The 18,447-nt window shown below is 42.5% G+C and overlaps 3 protein-coding genes across 5 annotated transcripts in view; 1 reads left to right on the top strand and 2 right to left on the bottom strand.

Moving 5' to 3' along the window:
• pdlim7 (PDZ and LIM domain 7) overlaps window positions 1–10,684 on the bottom strand; it is a 33,411-nt gene extending 22,727 nt beyond the window's left edge. Inside the window, exons 1-3 of one of the 2 annotated variants that reach the window (XM_056295203.1) lie at window positions 10,520–10,684; window positions 8,323–8,421; window positions 703–854 (exon numbers count right to left, since the gene is read on the bottom strand). In XM_056295203.1, the coding sequence (XP_056151178.1) occupies window positions 703–854; window positions 8,323–8,421; window positions 10,520–10,549 (281 nt within the window). In that variant the 5' untranslated portion in view covers window positions 10,550–10,684. Of the gene's footprint in view, window positions 1–702; window positions 855–8,322; window positions 8,422–8,952; window positions 9,043–10,519 lie in introns of those variants that run through there. The other variant, XM_056295204.1, reaches the window with a different exon arrangement.
• A 921-nt stretch (window positions 10,685–11,605) lies between these two features.
• cltb (clathrin, light chain B) lies at window positions 11,606–16,947 on the top strand. Of its 2 annotated transcripts, XM_056295089.1 has the most exons (6): window positions 11,606–12,049; window positions 12,632–12,678; window positions 12,922–13,039; window positions 13,327–13,438; window positions 14,171–14,191; window positions 15,078–15,249. In XM_056295089.1, exons 1-6 carry the CDS (start codon window positions 11,890–11,892, stop codon window positions 15,247–15,249), a joined length of 630 nt encoding a protein of 209 aa, XP_056151064.1. In that variant the 5' UTR covers window positions 11,606–11,889. The 2 variants fall into 2 exon arrangements, with proteins under 2 accessions (XP_056151064.1, XP_056151134.1); XM_056295159.1 differs by lacking the exon at window positions 14,171–14,191 and having other exon boundaries at window positions 15,078–16,947.
• Window positions 16,948–17,282: 335 nt separating this feature from the next.
• Window positions 17,283–18,145, bottom strand: higd2a (HIG1 hypoxia inducible domain family, member 2A). The gene is made up of 2 exons (XM_056295199.1): window positions 17,955–18,145; window positions 17,283–17,453 (listed from the first exon to the last, which is right to left on the bottom strand). Exons 1-2 carry the CDS (start codon window positions 18,139–18,141, stop codon window positions 17,287–17,289), a joined length of 354 nt encoding a protein of 117 aa, XP_056151174.1. The 5' UTR covers window positions 18,142–18,145; the 3' UTR covers window positions 17,283–17,286.
• Between the last annotated feature and the right edge of the window lie 302 nt (window positions 18,146–18,447).

The following is an 18,447-nucleotide window of genomic DNA, read 5'->3' as shown; positions in this document are numbered from 1 at the left end:
TATTCTAATTAAGCTTTTGATGAAACACTTTGGCTTTACTTAAGAGAGATACTTTATCAGTCGGAATTTCTGGCAGCAACTATGTGAGCAGGTTTGTGCACTGACTGGGGGAAAGTTATCCAATACTGATTAAAACGACTTGGGGGGAAAATTAGATTTCCCTGACTTCCATTTGTTTTCAATCTCCTGGAGAGTTTCTCCAATTTCATTATAAAGTTGAGGCATCATGTGAGGGTGCCTTGGCTATTCTAAATAATGGCATGCATTGTTTAAAAAAGTACAAAGCCCAGTGTTTTAGCAAGAGAGGAGTTGGCAGTGATGTCTGCTGGGTTAGTGTGAACACATCACCCCTGGTCTCACTGCTCTGGGATGGTAAAAGACACGGTAAATTACTTAAATTTATTCGAAGAATGCTGGCCAAAAGGTTTGTTAACCATTAGTAAAACTACAGCACTCCTGAGGAAAACGCAATTTGAGTGTAGGGGTAACTGATAACATCTGTCGTGCTGCTGATATTTTTAAAAAAAATCTATTTATCTTTTGCCATATTAGGACAAGATGCAAAAGATATCGTCCCATTTCATCTTGCACAAAGGCAACTACTGATGATGCATGTTCCTGCTGTTAGTAGTCCTGCTCACACTGTAGGGCAAGGAGTCATATAGTGTTGTATTGATTTGCACAAATTGGCAACTGGCTTACTTGCTGAGGCTGAGGGTGAGAGAGTCTGTCGCTGCTCTGATCTTGTTCTGTGCCTCCACATGGCTCATGTCTTCTGCATTGGCGTCACCGATGGAGACAACCCAGTCTCCCACCCCAACACCGGCCTGAGCTGCCTTGCCCCCGGGAGTCAGCTGAGGGAGAAGAGAAGGGGAAAAGGAAAACGGAAAACAAGAGAGAAGCTTGAATAACATGAGGATGACAAAATAGAAAACAAGTATGCAAAAATAAAACAAGGACAGTCCACTAATCTGAACACACACAAAAACCATATATGGATAAAAGATGGTAAACGTTCTTCCTTGAATAATTTTGTCTAACTAAACAGCTTAATTAGTGTATCAAGTATGGTGACTTCTTAATATTTTCAAGGAGCTTGCATTAAATTCACTCATTTGGCAGATGCTTTTCCCCCCAAAGCAACATACAGCTATTAGCAGATAAATGCAAGTGTTGCCAACAGGCACCATAGAGCAATACACAGTAATCCCACCACCACAAACATGAAAGTGCACCTTAGATCATCAAGAGGTGAGGAATATGAGAATCAAAATAAAAAATCTCTTAAAGTAGCTTTGGGCCTCAGCATTTTCAAGTATTATGTAAAGTGAAAGCCAAAATACTGAATGTTCTCAATGTTTAGGATTTTAAGGCGCAGCCAAGGTGAGGAGTGTGTCCATTTTGAGAACCTCAGAATTGCATCTCTGCTCTTCGCAGATGATGTGGTTTTGTTGGCTTCATCAGAACATGACCTCCAGCGCGCACTGGGGCGGTTTGCAGCTGAGTGTGAAATAGCCGGGATGAGAGTCAACACCTCCAAGTCTGAGGCCATGATTCTCTACTGGAAAATGGTGGATTGCTCCCTCCGGGTTGGGGATGAGTTGTTGCCTCAAGTGAAGGAGTTCAAGTATTTCGGAGTCTTGTTCACAAGTGAGGATAGGATGGAGTGGAAAATTGACAGGCGGATTTGTGCAGCACCAGCAGTAATGCTGATGTTGTACCGGACCATTGTGGTGAAGAGGGAGCTGAGCCGGAAGGCATAGCTCTCAATTTACCAGTCAATCTTCGGTCAAACCCTCACCTATGGTCATGAGCTTTGGGTTTTGACTGAAAGGCTGAGATCACGGATACAAGCGGCTGAAATGAGTTTCCTCCTTAGGGTGTCTGGGCTCAGTCTTAGAGATGGTGTGAGAAGCTCAGACATCCGGAGGGAGCTTGGAGTACAGCCACTGCTCCTTCGCGTCAAAAGGGGTGGTTTGGGCATCTGATTAGGATGCCTCCTGGGCACCTTCCTTTGGAGGTTTTCTGGGCACGTCCAACTGGGAGGAGACCCTGGGGTAGATCCAGAACTCGCTGGAGGGACTACATGTCCAATCTGGCCTGGGAACGCCTGGAGTGCCCTACTTAGCTTGCCGTCACCGTGACCTGACCCCGGAGAAGCGGCTGATGATGAGATGAATGTTTCGGTTCAAATTTTTACAGTTACAACATAATGTTATGAATGTTAAAAAGAAAAAGAAAAAAAAACCCAAAACATCGTCTTGTACTCATCACTGTCTGGGGCCTTTTAACAGGAACCTACAGGAATAGCCGAATACATGACTGCCATGGTTCTTTGTGTTTGCAGCAGACTCTGTTGCAAACATTAAATAGGATGGGTTAAATGCAGAGGATGAATTTCCCCACAGGGGTTAATAAAATATATCTTATCTTATCTTAAATGATCGGTTTGGAGAGCCAGTATGTCTGGGTCGGACAAGTTAGTCATGATATTCCAACAAACACTCTCTGGACCAGGAATTATATCTTTCACAATGACATCACCAGTTGTAGGCCTATGATTCACTCCAGATGTAGCCTAACCCAGACTTAAATGAACATATGAAAGACGGGGACCATATGTGATGACTCTTTGCATCATTTACTGGTACAAGACGTGTACTAAACCATTCCGGACAGGTAAGTCATTAACATGTTTGACTGACATAAGAATGATATCATCTGCTTTAGATACCCTGCAGATGGACAGCATGTTGATTTACAGCCAAGTCATATAGTCTCATTAAAAACAGGAAAGACATGGCATAGCCATAGAAGAGATAAAACTTTAATATGGTATACCATATTAACTGTCTACCAAGTCTTTTCAATAGTTAATATCCACAGAGTGGAGATGCCAGAAAGTGTTTAGTTAAGGCTTAGTCAGCATGTCCCCGGGGCTTAAAGAAACTCAAAACTTGTGTCAAAGTCTCAGATAACTGGAGTACAAAGTGTTCAACATGAGATAAGTGAGCGAGCGCCAGGATTTCGGGCAAAAACTATCAGGATTTATCTCTATAGCCATGGATCCAAACAAATGTTAACTCATCAAAAGGCTCACTGGACTCACCACATCAATCAATACATTTCTGACATGTTCCATATGTCAAGCTAAATCACACTGCCTGGTTTGATCTGGCACATAAACCACAAACACAAGTGTGAGCAACAAGGTGATATATCTGGTAAACAGTGTAGACAATATGAGCCAAGAGGCCCACTCAGCACCCCACGACGGCCGAGAAGCTCTGTTGTAGCCTACTTCCCTCAAATCTAAGCCCCTCATAGAGTATAAAAACACGGTAAACCTAAAAATAGTTGTCTGCATTTTTAAGAATGCAAGCCACATTTACTCTTACAGCCCTGTTAAAAAAGCATCAGTTTAATCGCAGTTTAATTGCCTCTGATTCACACTCACTGATCATTCTCCAGTGGAGAAGGCACTTCAAGGTGTTCTGAAGGCCTAGGCTGGTGAAAAACAGCTACAGCCCAGAAACACGTGTCATATTTTTAGCAGCGGCACAGCTTGGTCCCCTGCCAGAAAACTACTTTGTAGAAATAGAAGGTTAGTATGGTCATACACAGCAACAAAGAGAGTCACTTAGAGCCAATAAAGCCAGCAAATAAATAAATAAATAAATAAATTTATAAAAAGACCTGGGAAAAAAAATACTGCTGGATACTGATGATGCAACAGAAGGTAAGGTGAGACAGGACAGGGAAAGGGAAAAGGTAGAGGCCTTCCAGGTGTGTGTGCATGCTTGCATATAAAGTCAACGACTTTGAAGGTAGATCGGCCTGTGTATGTGGGTGTCATCTGTGTGTGTACGCGTGTAAATGTGTGCAGTAGTGATAGACATAAACACCTGCGTTGCTGGCTCGGATTCAGAGCGCAGCTGCTCTCTCACTTGAGAAGGCAGCAGTAAAGTTGCTGTGCTCAGACCTTTGGTTTGGAGGGGGGCAGAAGGAAACCCTAACCCCCCCACCCTCCAGCAGTTTGTCAATATCGTGAAGGACAGTGGAAAACATGTTCTGGTATGAAGCCACCCTGCACTATACCACACAGCAACCAGGGATCTTCCATGCTGGCTCGGTGTAGCATCAATGATGCGATGAGGACTGCTTCTGAAAGAGGCCCATTTGTCTGGAGCACATAACAAAGGGGCAACAGCTGCATCATACATCATCATAAATGATTCAGGGCAACTATGACTGTAGATCATTTCACAGCATATCTGTGGACAGTCTTTTATGGCACGACATCATTTATCTGACTGAAGCTATCCATAATCGAGGTGTTGGCCTAATTGCTACTTGCTTAATCTTTTCCATGGCATTTCCAGAGAGGAGAGCAGCAGAGCTGTTCAGAGAGATATTTTGGTATGCTATAGAATTTCAAAGCAATAGCCAACCTTTCACTCTGCAACGTTTCAAATTCATCACTCAAGCACTTCCCTTGACTGACCCCATCTACAAGCTTGGGCTCAAGCTCCCTCTAGGCTAGACTACGCTTGGTCTTGGGTAAAACTAATAACTGCAGCTATACTAGCCATTCAACTCTGTAGGGCTCACTTTTATCTTTCCACGGCTATTTGGGGGCCGGCAGACAACCCACCCTTACATCATTCAAATGGCACAGCTGATGCAAGGCCATAAATATCCCTCAGAGAAATGGAGAGCCAAACCTGCTACTAAGCAGTCCAGCAGTAATGACTACATTGAGAACACCTATCACCAATTCGCATCAAAAACAGTGCAGCACTGACCACACAAAAATATATTCATATCTCACTAGCCATGAAAGAATATCTCCTTGAAGGCAATTTATTGGTTATAACTGAATTATTAATTCACGTGTGTAACAAAACCTCTTTTCTGTGTGCGTGTGTGAGAGAGAGAGAGAGAGAGAGAGAGAGAGAGAGAGAGAGAGAAGATAACATAAGAGCAGTCAACATATGGTAGACAAGAGGAAGACACACCCACAGCAAAACTGAAAGACTCCATGACACATCCAGCTGTGGCAGTGGAAGAGATGCTCACATACTTTACCACTCGCTTATTAACATGACATCATCTGTAATTCCCCCCTAATGGACGCTTCACAGGTGAGGCATGTGCTTGTCAATGGTAACCAGACGGCCATCAGTATGACTGATTCATGGATTTAAAATGCCCCAAGATATCGTGGGGGGGATGAGGGGGGTGGGTTCATGTCATAGTTTCCCTTCTAGTGATTTCACAGGAAAGCACTCTGTTGAGTATGGAGGAGGCCATCACCTGGTGCAGAAAATGGAATGTGGAGGACATATTGGGAACAGAGAGGAGACAATGGGGTTGTCTGTTGGCAGCGACAGAATGGATGTGTGAAAAATCCAAGGAATGTCGAGAAAGCATAGCTTTTCAGGCCCATGGAGAGGGAGCAAGAAGGAAAATTGTATTCATAGACTGCTAGACCTGCACACACGGTTAAAGTAGGAAGCACAGACTGACTAAAAAAAATAAAAATAAAAAAACAGATAAACATCATCCCCACTCACAACCTCTACAGGATAAATGAGCATATCTAAAAGTTTAGCATGAACACTACTGAATAAGCCATAACCCAACCAAAGTCATAAATAGAACAAAATAACTTTGAGCCCTTTGTCGTAAATCCAACCTCATCCTTACATATAAAGCAAAAGAGAAAGAAAAAAAAGCCCTCAGGTCACATTGATCTTTCAAGGTGCTATATCACTCCCCATCTCTTCGCCTCTTAACATTTAACAGAGCCTTTTCTCCTGTCATTCTGCATGTTCTTTATTGTGTAATCTCTCAACTGTCGGAGCCGAGATGCTTATCTCGCGGGGTTTAAGTCAGTCAGGACCACCTAGTAAATTCAGTCACAGTAGGACCAGTCAGTCCAAGCCTTCTGGCATGACTTTCTATCTTTCTATCTGTATGGGATACTGTAAATCCTTGAGGTTTACATCCCCTCATTGGGCTGCTTCTATCCAGTGTGACTCTTTGATTCACTAGCCCGTCGTTTATGAGAGTCGAGTCGAACCAAAGACCTGGGCAAGGAGCAGGAAGAAAAACTGAAGTACAACCCGAGCCCCGTCTTTACAACCCCGACACCCCGGAGGCCTGAGAGACTGCTGAAACGAGCTAGGTATATTAGCCACTAACCAATCGTTAAGCTCGTAGTCATGACACGGTTGTTTTTCCAGACTTGGTGCTCCCGGGCTACTTAGAATGACCCGAGTCTAGAAATGAATATAAACACAAGAAGACAGCAGAGGTTGGTGGTAAAGATTAATGTAGGAGTAGTGTGGTGGGGGGAAAAATTAAAAATGCGAGCCATGTATAGAAAAAGCAGAATAATAAAGATGATTAATGTCCCTGGATTGTGAAGAAATTGGGATTCCCGCTGATGATTAGTAAAGATATTTCAAAAAGTTTAAGGTCACAAGCATGCAAACCAAAATTGATTTGATTCAGCCACCGCTATTGACTCGTCCTTTTTTCTTTTTTTGATATTTTCCCCCCTTTTTTTCTCCCCAATTACCCCACTCTTCCGAGCCATCCCGGTCGCTGCTCCACCCCCTCTGCTGATCCAGGGAGGGCTGCAGACTACCGCATGCCTCCTCCAATACATGTGGAGTCGCCAGCCACTTCTTTTCCCCTGACAGTGAAGAGTTTCTCTAGGGGGACGTAACGCGTGGGAGGATCATGCTATTTCCCCCAGTTCCCCCTCCCACCCGAACAGGCGCCCCAACTGATCAGAGGAGGTGCTAGTGCAGCAACCAGGACACATACCCACATCCGGCTTCCCACCTGCAGACACTGCAAACTATGTCTGTAGGGACGACCGACAAAGCTGGAGGTAACATGGGGATTAGAACCAGCGATCCCCGTGTTGGTAGGCAGTGGAATAGATGCCACACCACCCAGAAGCCCCTACTGACTCATCCTTAATGTTGGTCATGGGTCTCAATCGGCCATACTGACATTCCTTTCACTCAACTCTTGCATCCCAACTGAGGTCGCCTCTTTGTTTAAAAAAATCCATCATATTTTTGTTTTTCCAACCGTTCAGTCGTGTTTCGGTAGAAGAGAATATGTCTTGTCATGCATCCAACGGGAACATTCTGTTTTCCGACTATGACGCCTGCCAGAGAGATACAGCACATGTGCTGACAGGCTGGTGATAACCACTGCCCTTACCACAGGGTTTCATAAACAACTATGCATGCATGCACGCAGGCACATGCACAGCGGAAGAGCAGAATCCTTTCTATGCAATTTCTGTAGGCCTTACGACGCAAAGCAATGTATAATGCAACCTTCTGGAGGCTAAAAATAAAAGAATCAGCCTCTTAGATCAAGAATGAGGTTACCATGGGAAAATAACACGTTCATCAGGTTTTCAAGACCCAAGACTATGTGACGTAACTGTGAGACCACAGCTAAACGCTGACTGACTAACAAATTACTTTTTCGCTTCCGCTCATTACCGACATACGGAACTGCAAATATTGAATCAACCTGATAAATTAAGAAATGCAAATCTGCGCGCCATTTATAGGTCATCCCAGCCTCGAAGGTAGTAATAAAACACTGCCAATGGAAAGTGAGTGCATAATAGAATGCCAGGTCGGTGTGCGCAATTGCTGGCAGCAATGTCTGAATGATTTTATGTATGCGTATCTGTGGGTGTGCGCATGTGTGAGGCTCTGTGAGCATCAAGCAAAGCAACACTGCACTTATAAGGCTTGGAAAGTGGTCGTTTCCCTCTTCTATAGTGACAGCAGTTTATAGAGTATTTGAAAATCCATTTAGCAAAGATGCAGTGACCTGAAACGGAGCGCACAGTGTTCCACAGCAAAGCTAAACAAACCGCAACTCGTCCTTGTGGGGTGGAGAGCACCGTGAATGCAAAGGAAGTCGGTAAGGCTCACTAGATGAGTGCAGATGAACCTCGGAGGAATGTTGTGTGGCAATGCATAAATGGGGGGGGAGACATGTGCATAGCTACATCGCCTATCTCTGCATAAGCTTCAGAGAGAACTGTATGCCATCAAAACAAAAAGGCAGCGTAAATCAGATCATGTATGATCATCATGTGATTGCTGATTTAATGGAAAAAAAGGGGACGTTTTGAAAATGGGCCAAGAGTTTTGCATGGAAACATATGGCAAACATGGAAGATAACGTTACCCTTTTTAACCTCTGGTAAAAAGATGTAAGGATACAGATGAAGAGAAATGAACAGGCAGACAATATAGGTATGCAGTTTCTTACCCTTGAAACAGTGAGGGGCATGCTGAAGTCCTTCCCACCCTGTAGTCTAAAGCCCCAGGGTGATGGGCCGGCCAGGGTTACACAGTATACATTCATGGCCTTAAAAGACAATAGAGACGATAAACACAGTGTTAGTCAGTTGGATAGCCTGCAAGACATTTCCCAGGGCACACCTTTTTTTTCTGCCTTTTTTTAATTGGCCATTGATATCGAGCTAAAGTGACGCTCACAACAGGCATTCCAGCATAATGCATTAGATCCATAGCTTAATCATGGAGGAAAATTACAACACAACATTAGACATTCATAAGACCCAAACTGTCTCCATATTTGTGAACAGGTCAAAACTGCATAATTTGTTCATGACTGGTAACACTAAGAGCAATATCAGGAAAGTCTAACCTCATAATGCACAATCTATTCACACTGGCATCCAGAATGAAAAAAAAAAGACCATGTAATTTAAGAACCAAGGGCAACTTGAGAGCTAGAGCTATGTCTACTGCATTACAGGCATACATACCACTGACCGCTGTACCTGCACCCCTCATTCCCCACCCCCTCCTTGCTACAGGGTATTATTGCTCTTCATGACGCAAAGGTACCTGCGATGCTGATATGCAAACCTACCTCGTCCCCTGGGCTGGATAGTAACTTAAACCGGCGAACGCTAGAAAGCTGGTCAGCTAAGGAGAGTGAACTCTCTCCCTCCCTCTCTTGGCAAACCTTACACCCCCACACCCCCCTTGTGACATAGGCAAGCCCTTGCCTTTCCACAGTCCTCAGAGGCTATATAAGGAATGTAAAACTACACCAAACTATTTCAGCCCAACACCCGCATGAGTCACAGAGAAGGGGGGGGGGAGGAGGAAGAGGGAGAGAGGGAACATCAACTGCCTATGTAGGCTAGTTTGGCATCGGGCTTGCACATAAAAGCCAGTGGACTTTTAAAATAAGTGTACTTCTGAAGCAGGGTAAGGCCCAGACTTGGTGAAGCCCGTGGATTCCCACATTTCTTCCAGAGGGAATGATGTATGCTCCAGCACAGTACAACCAAACCAGCAATTACCTGATGACATCAAGCTCTTCTTAAAGGGCTCTCGCAATAAAACGTGCAAACTGAAATCAGGCTTTAGTTTCAGTGAAATCTCATTGACACCCCCCCCCATTACAAAAACAGTCATCTAGATTTAAGACATAGACCTGTCCAGCATCTCAAATGTTCTATTGCAGTCAACTTCTAATATAGATAATCTAGTTAAAAACTTAAAAGGGGTCAAAATCCTTATAATTATTATTTTCAGTTGTAGATTTGAAGTGAAGTAGATCACTTTATTTGCCAAGTACATTCTGCACATACACAGAATTTGACCTCCTTAGCTGTTAGGAGCATGTTTGATAGCACTTGTGTAACTGTAGTCCATTAATAATGTGTTGCAACGTATGACAGAGTCAAATCTGCATCAGCAGGTTCAGCAGTGTTACAGTAGATTTCCTCGGGGAATTGACTGCACAAAATACACAATGATTCACCGTTTCTTTGTTCGTACTAGATAACTCCTATCGAAAAGCTCAAGGGCCAATGAAAGCAATAAATTACTACTCCATTACCACACGATTTAAAAAGGCAAATGAATGGAGAGCCAGGTAGTGGGAACTGTTCATAATGGTTCGTTAGGCTACGCTATTAGTAACACACACGCGCGCGCGCGCGCACACACACACACGCACACGATCAAAAACCAAAAAATACGGCACGTAAAATCGGGTCTTGGATACGACCGCAGACGTCCGTTGACAATACTTGCATTAAAACTGGCAATTATCCGACGCTGCGCTGTGAAGGTGCCTTGAGGGGAGATTAAAACCCCAGTTTGGGAAAAGTGCAAATCTCAAACTTTCTAAGCTTCGCAAAGGGAAAGAACAACAAGCCAGACGGGGCGCAAGCAAAACTGCACAAACTCTGGAAAAAAAAACTCCCGAAACGGTCTGAAAAGCACAGCCCAAGAGGCCTCCGCCGCTTTGGGAATTCTTACGACTATACACGCTTCTCCAAGCGTGAAGTCCACAGTATATCCCGCTACACGGCGGTTATTCCCGGGCTACGGAAAACAGCCTGACTTTTCAGACCAAGTTTTTTAAACATGCGGGAGAAACGTCAGGACGGGTCCGCGGGACAAAAGGGAATAGGTCTTACCTCTTGTCCCTCCCTGTGTTCGCCAGACATCGCTTAGCCCGTCTACTTTTGTCTGGACAACGACTGGATCGATAAGCAGCGTTTAAACACTTCACACTTCCTCAAAGCGGACGTCAAAAAGCCACCGCGGATCCCTTGTTGAGCACCGGCGAACCTTCCCTGTTAATTCCCTTTAGTAGGAGCCGACTGAAACGTCAGCGAGTCACATGGGCACAAGTCAGTCCCTCTTCTCATACCGAACAACACGAGTTGTTCTGTGTGTGTGTGTGTGTGTGTGTGTGTGTGTGTGTGTGTGTGTGTGTGTGTGTGTGTGTGTGTGTGTGTGTGTGTGTGTGTGTGTGTGTGTGTTATTTTGCTCTTTTATTCTACGATAGCCATTATAATCAACAAAACACAAGCGCTGCGTATCTATAAGGTTCAGGTGAGAGTTATAGTTTATTGCCCCGGGAGCCTGCTATATTACGTTGATAATACCTTGGACTTTATTCGTGTTGAAATTATCTGCCATTGGTGTTGAACATCATTCCGTGTTTATTTAATCTATTTACTGCTGGTGGTATGAGAAATATCATTGTCACGATAATTGTAAGAAATTTTTACACGATATATATTTTTTTGTTTTTTGGGTTTTTTTACAGGGTCAGTGCACATTTATTAGCATTGCTCTGTAGATGTGCCAGTGTTAGCCAAACGGATAATTTTAAACCGTTGTCCGAGGGCAAGAGGTAAAATTTTACGTCATATATAAAAATAAGTTAAAAATCAAATAAATACCCTTTTTCATCCCTTCAACCGCCTTTAGCCAACCACGTTTTTTGCGTTTGTTTGACACCATGCATTTGTTTAAGTGGTGATTAACGTCGCTAATTTTGTTTTCTACCAAAAAAAACTACTCTGAAAAGTTTCACATAAATTTCTACCAATAATATTACTTTCCTAACATCACTTGTTATTCTATTGATTTTGTCTGAAGTCGGACTGTAATGTCGGTGATCAACCAGCAGATGGAGACAGAGTCTGACGAGAGGGCGACAGTGCCCCATCACTTTGCCAAGTGACTCGATGTTTTCACGGCGATCGGACAAATTGCAGAAGTCATGAATCATCACTGAGGACCGGAGCCGTAGCTTGTGACCGTACGGGGGTGTATTTACGGGAATTCCTCACCCCTTCGCTAAACCAAGTCCAGTTAGAAACAAAATCAATTATTTTTGGAGTTAGTTAAATCAAAATCGACATTGATAAACTAGCACTTCGGGCTAGGCATTCAGCATTAGGTGTAACTCTCACTCGGCTAGCTAGCTAGCCAGCCCGACCTAGCAGACGCTCCCTACCAACTCAGAAACGAACACATCTGACTTTTGTGAAAGATGGCTGACAACGGAGTGCACCCAGCCGAGGAGGATCCAGCAGCGGCGTTTTTGGCCCAACAAGAGACGGAGATAGCCGTGATAGAGAATGACAGCGATGGATTTGTACCGTTGGAGGAAACCGGCGGACAGCCGTCTTTACAGCAGGCTGTGAGCTACGGTAAGGTCTCTGGCTGTGCTAACGTTAGCTAGCACGCCGATGAGCTAGCCTTCGATATGATATGAACTATACCAAGTGACCTTATGCACTGATATTTCAGCGGTGTGGCGCTAGGGTCAGTCGGCTAGCTCTGATGTTTACAGGGCTGGTAAACGGTTGGTTTTGCTAGTACAGTCACAACGGTGACGCTAATATCAGTAGGTAGTTTTGCTTATGAACTCTGTACACACTAGTAGCGTTTGCGTAGTTAGCTCGCTGACGTTAGCACGTTAGCTAGCTAGATGTCCGGCAGTGTACTCTGGCCACTGTCTTTCGCTATCTAAGCGTTGGACCAGAACCACATCTGTGAGAGGTTATTCACTTCATACGAATAAGGAAGTCTGCAAGGTGTTAACAGATGGAAACTGCACTCTTCCGTCGTGTGCCGAGATCGCATCAGTGCCCAAACAGGTGCTCCTACATTCTCTGCTGCAGTGTCTTAAGAATACACCCTGTCAAAGTGAAAAAGCAGAAAAAAAACTGAAAGGTAACTTCTAACCACAAGTGAGGCTTTACTCAGAGGTAATTTTGTCTTCCTAATAGACGATTTTGGTGAGGAATCTGCCACAATGAACGGGGATATGTTTCAGGTGAGTTAATCAAGCTTTTTCTTAACATAATCCAGCATTGATGATTAACAAAATAATGAATTTCCCTTGTCTGTTTGTCTGCGGTTGTGTATGTGTAGGCACATACTTACAGGGGTGTGTTGGCGTTAAAAATATATTCAGATAGCTGTCATCATAACAGACTCTTATGCTGTCTCGCATTAGATTTAGTTATCTGAATATGCTTTATCTACAAGTTGTGGATAAATAAAATCATTTTCCAAGGAGTCCAATGGCCCAACAGACAGCTATGCAGCAATTGCTCAGGTGGATCAGCTTAGGCAAGAACCAGAGAGTCTACGCAAATGGAGGGAGGAGCAGAAGAAACGACTGGAAGAGCTGGGTGAGCAAATATATATTTCGTTGGTAAGCTGATAAACTCCATCCACTGGCCAGTTTACTATCGTAAACAGCATCCGTAATTTTTTTTAAATTATTATTTTGTCTTAAACAAATCCATTGTCAGCTTTACCAGGGCGTCTCCCTACTGGGAAAGTTCAATCTCCTGTGACGCTGAAATGGAGAGAGCATAAAAAAGATGGATGGGTGGTCTGTTGAACCTTTTCTGGCTGTGTGTAAGCAGTAAGAAATATTGAATCATGGTTGTTTCTGCTTTTCCTCTTCAATAAGATTCAGCATCCAAGGCCGCAGAGGCTGAGTGGAAAGACAAGGCCAGGAAGGAGCTGGACGACTGGCATGTGCACCAGAATGAGCAGATGGAAAAGAACAAGGCCAACAATAGGTTAGTTAGTGCCTGATCAATCCTCTTTTAACATGCAGGAGACCAAGGTTACGCATATCATGTCATTATCTGAGCTGTAATCACCGTGGTAATATTTGATAAACAATTAACTGTTAATAAGATCACATTTATAACATTGATAATCATGATAATGATGTTAATAATAGTCAAATTGGCCAAGTATGTGTACATGCAGTGAATTTGACTTGTATGTACAATTTACTCATACAATATAGTGTTTTAAAAAATGTGGCACTTTCTTATGCACAGATTGTTTGAAAATGTAATGCTGAATGAGAAATGTGGAAATTTGGAGCAGTACCCATTTTCCTCACTGCCTCAAGGAATCAAATGTTTTGTTAGAGTGACATATGCGACAGGTGGATATATTTTGATAATTAAAAAGGATAAGAAATGCATAGGGCTCATTTTCAAGTTGCTTATGTTAAGGCTTTCAGTTTTCTATTTTTCTTAATACCTATAACCTACAGCTAGATATTTTAGTTTGATAGCATTTTTGTGTGTTGTACTTGATATTTAAAAATGTAGAACGTGCTAAAAAAGATTTTGAAGTGGTGAGAGGGGTCTGTTCTAAATATGACTCACTTGTCTAATATATAAGGAACTCCATGATAGTAAAGTTATTTTTCATGCTGTAAAACTTTGTGACAATCTGCAGTCTTTCCTTTTCTCCATTGGGCTAACCCCTTCTTTTCTCACACTTTCCAACAGACTCTGTCCAAGTCTGGCACGGTATCACTTTCCATCTACAATTTGAATTTAGACTAATTTCAGCTGCTGTTTTTGTAAGCACTGAGAGAGAATCCCTTGATGAGAGAATAGAACATTTTAGTTCCCTACATCTGGGAAAAGGAAACAGGAAATAGACCCAAACAAGCTAAAAGGAATCCACTATCAGTTGGATTCCTTTTACAAAACTCAAGTGTTTGACCTGACAGCACAAGTGAATCCTGTCTTTGGTTGAAAATTTTCAGTCCACCTAAATTGGTCAATCAGCTACAATGTGCAGCAATATTCTGGAGTGTTGTCAGTTTTTATTCCCATCTGATTAGAGCCATGTTTCTCTCAATTGCTTACATCATCCCTCTTTAAGCCGACCATAACTTCTCTTGCTGCTTGTTGTTTTGACACTAAAACTGTTTTCTTCTCTTTCCTGCTTTCTTGGCCTTGCCTGTTCACTAGGATTGCTGACAAGGCTTTCTACAAACAGCCCAACTCTGATGTTATAGGCTTTGTGTAGGTTTAGAATTTTGTGCTTTTTAATGTTGTATGCGCCTCATTCCTGTTTTGTTTTTTTAATGCATGCCCAAATCTAGTTTGAATCTTGTTGCATTTGAATATTTTGAATGTTAACATGAGCTCAAAAGTTATGGTATCTGTCAATCAAAAACAGCTCCTGCAGTCTTTCCTCCAGTCAACCATCCGGTCGTGATGATTATTGTCAAGAAATGCATGAATGCATCATGTGTCTAAAATAAAGATGTTAAGTCATATTAATTGACTTTGTTGTCGAACATTATACCTTGTTTAGACATGGTTTGCTAGTGTGGGAATACTCCGGAAATGTGTTCGCACAATGGGGCTCATTCTCATTGTCTGTTGGTCCCCTCTTCTGCAGAGCATCCGAGGAGGCTTTCCTGGCAGAGTGTGATGGTGACAGCCCAGGGTCTGAGTGGGAGAGAGTGGCTCGCCTTTGTGACTTCAACCCAAAAACCAACAAGCAGGCAAAGGATGTTTCTCGGATGCGTTCTGTCCTGATTTCTCTCAAACAGACACCACTTGTTCGCTAGGGTGCACCACAGACAAATGTCCTTTAAACATCGCCTTTTCGGTTTGTTTGTTTTTTTAACCCTTTTTGTGTCAAAACAATTTGTATGCCTTCTCCCATAAATTTATGAACCTTTCACGATTTGTTTATAACCCCTGAAAACCTCTCCCATCTTTCTTAATGCCTATTATGACAAATATTCATATAGTATACCTCACTCTCTGAGAGAGATGGACTGCTCAATTGTTTTAACATACTTTAGCGAGTCACAATTTATCACTACTATATTGAAGTAAATATTGTTACTGTAAATGAAGCCTTTTCCTTCCCCTTGAATTTAACAAGGTTATTAGGTCAATTTACTGCATGTATTGCCAATATTTTGGATGTGTTCTGTGTTAGTTGGTTTATTTGCATATTTGGTCATTTACCACTAACTTTATTTCAGTTTAGTTAGAAAGTTTACCATGCACTATTTAGGAACAGATTGTAACCATCTATGCCTGATGTGAATGAAGAACCATAGTCACAAATTCAAATTTGTTGTACAATATCTTTAATTAGAATTAAGGCGGCTAGGATTTTTTATTTTGAAATGCTTGAAGTTTGTGGCTTTTTTAAAAATCTCATTTATTACCCTTACTCCAGTTTTTCCTAATTTCTTGTCCCGATTAATGTCCTTTCTAATTAAGCTGGGCACACTTGAGGACAGTCAGTATGATTTACCCCCAGATTGGCCCATCCAACCCAATTGGAGGCATGATCAGGACCAAGATTAACTTTTATTGTGAGTGGCTATTCTAAACCATGCAAGTTAACAGATCTGGGTTAACCCAAACAGGTGATAAGGATAACAGATAAATTAGAAACAATGTCAAAGTTAAAACGCACACACGAGCTGTTACTCAAATGTTGTATTTGTTATTGTTTCCATTTTTCGGCACTGTAGGCAGAACCAGGATATCAGACTTCATTGGTTTCACTGGTATAATGTTGGCTGATGCAGCTTCCTCTGAAGTTTGGTGTCAGTAATAGGAATAAGAAGGGTAATGTATTTTTGATACCTTTTTAGTTTCGGTTTCGAAGGACGCATTTATGACAAAACTGAAAATCGTTTTAAAAATCTGATAGAATTAAGTCTGCTAGTGTGTGCCTAGCCTGAGACATCCGTTTGAAGAAAAAAAATCAAGTGAAGGATTGTATTGCAATCAAAATGTCCACCACTCCCACAATAATTATGAATTTAGGCCCTCACTATTGAGTACTCCATTGAAACTCAGAAAAACAATTGCTTGTACACCAATGTAATATTGAAGTTTCTGAATAGTAACAAATAAGGTCTAATTCATAGTAAAGCCTAGATTTTGTTTCACATGTTGCCTAAGTGGACATTATGAATCCAGAAAAGTGAATGTGAACTTGGAAACAGAATAAACTATGGAGTATAATCAGCCTGTTCTTAACCTCTTCCCTGTATAGTTACCAGTGTAGTACCTAAACAACATATTTAACCCCATAATTGTCCAATGGAAGTGTTCAAAGACAAGTGCAAGGCTGTGGTTATACTAAATAGCTTGTTTGTTCCTAACCCTCCTTAGCATAGCAGCTACTCAACCATGCCTTTACTGTAAAAAAAAAATGTTTAGTCTATTTATCTTGTAAAATAAAGGTTAAATTTAAAATTGTTCTCTACCTTCACTCCAGAATGTGCAGTTTTATCTCAGACAAGTTCACATCACGTTGTATTACTTTCTGGGTGACAAGACAACAGCGCAGAATAGATCCATCATGTCTTAGAAATAGTTCCTGTTATTGTTTTCTTTATATGCAACAGAAAGTACAAATAATAGCAGCAACCTATAAATTATCTGCATTGCATTGTAAATCAATTCAGCATATGTTGGGACTGCAGTCACTGTCCGGCTTGCTTTGCGCTTGGAAGGTGTTTTATGGTTCTAGCCTCAGGCAAACCATTGTAAGTTGGTGTTGGCCTTTCATATATACGGCAACATCCCAACCATATGAAGGAGCTTGACCAAGGTCTGGAAGAGCTGAATCTTCATTGCTTGTTTTTCAGTGCAGATGTAACGACACCTACAATGATGGCAACGACAGTGAAGCCTTGAGCAAATATACGCCCTCGCATCAGCAGTTGGGACTGCCGGGTTTTGCCTTGCTTGAAGGCGCGGAGACCATAAAGCAAAAATCCTGCGGTTCCCAAGCAACCTGAGGAAGATAAAGTGGCATGTCAATGCTTTGTTTCGTTTTCAAGCAATCCTACTTCACGTCGCCCATGCAGCTTTACCCAGTTTCGCGTCGACAACTGGCAAGACAAGGCCTGGCGTTACAAACATGGTATATTAAGCTGAACGTTTACAGAGGGACGTAGTTAAAAACGATCATTCGAAACGAACATGTTTACATTTTTGAGATATTGAAATTAGGTTGCCAGTCTGCACATAAACCAAAGGTTCAGTCAAGGGCACGGTTGCCCCCGGCAGTAGTTCTTTTGCAGGTCTACGCCATGCTCTCCAGAGTACCACTATGAGCAGAAAGGTTATTTTGATGGTGCACAATCGCTTATATTTAACCGAATGACATTTTAACGTTAGTGTCAAATCGAGTAAGATTTAATAGCTAGGCGAGAGAAACAAGGCTACTGAATCTTAGAATGGACAAATATTCAATTGACCATAGGTAGCACCTGCAGCTAGTTATGCAACTCACCTACAGGGACAAAGGGGTTCTCCTTCGTTTTTCTAATGAACTTTTCTTTGAACGTCTCTTCGGTCAGTTTCGGCAAAGGGATAAACCCTTCGATAGTTGGAGGCTGGGAAATGTCAAATGGAATTACTCCCGACTGTGGTACTTTGCCTGCCTGGTCGGAGACCGCTGGACTTGATGCAGCTGCCATGTTTACGCCGATAGCGTAACAAGCTTCCCCACATCCGGTTAAGGTTTGCTCTCAGTCTTCACAATAAAAGTCCCGAATTATTTTAATACTTTTTCCCCGTTCGGATAATAAACGCGTTGAATTTTATTTTATCCATCTCATCTCATCTTCAGCCGCTTTTCCGGAGTCGGGTCGCGGTGGCAGCAATTTATTTTATCCATTCATCCATTATCGAAACCGCTTACGCTGCTCTCAGGGTCGCGGGGATGCTGGAGCCTATCCCCGCAGTCGTTGGGCGGCATGCGGGGAGACACCCTGGACAGGCCG

This window comes from Lampris incognitus, chromosome 1 (assembly GCF_029633865.1).
Source record: "Lampris incognitus isolate fLamInc1 chromosome 1, fLamInc1.hap2, whole genome shotgun sequence".
Classification (NCBI taxonomy): Eukaryota; Metazoa; Chordata; class Actinopteri; order Lampriformes; family Lampridae; genus Lampris; species Lampris incognitus.
This window is presented reverse-complemented; position numbering and strand designations above follow the sequence as displayed.

Excerpts from the sequence above, each read along its gene's own strand:
- higd2a (XM_056295199.1), bottom strand. The coding sequence starts at position 18,141 with ATGGCAGCTGCATCAAGTCCAGCGGTCTCCGACCAGGCAGGCAAAGTA. Across the intron at positions 17,454-17,954 it reads GAACCCCTTTGTCCCTGTAG|GTTGCTTGGGAACCGCAGGA; the intron begins GTGAGTTGCATA and ends TATCTTCCTCAG.
- cltb (XM_056295089.1), top strand. The coding sequence starts at position 11,890 with ATGGCTGACAACGGAGTGCACCCAGCCGAGGAGGATCCAGCAGCGGCG. Across the intron at positions 12,679-12,921 it reads TGAACGGGGATATGTTTCAG|GAGTCCAATGGCCCAACAGA; the intron begins GTGAGTTAATCA and ends TCATTTTCCAAG. Across the intron at positions 13,439-14,170 it reads AAGAACAAGGCCAACAATAG|ACTCTGTCCAAGTCTGGCAC; the intron begins GTTAGTTAGTGC and ends ACTTTCCAACAG.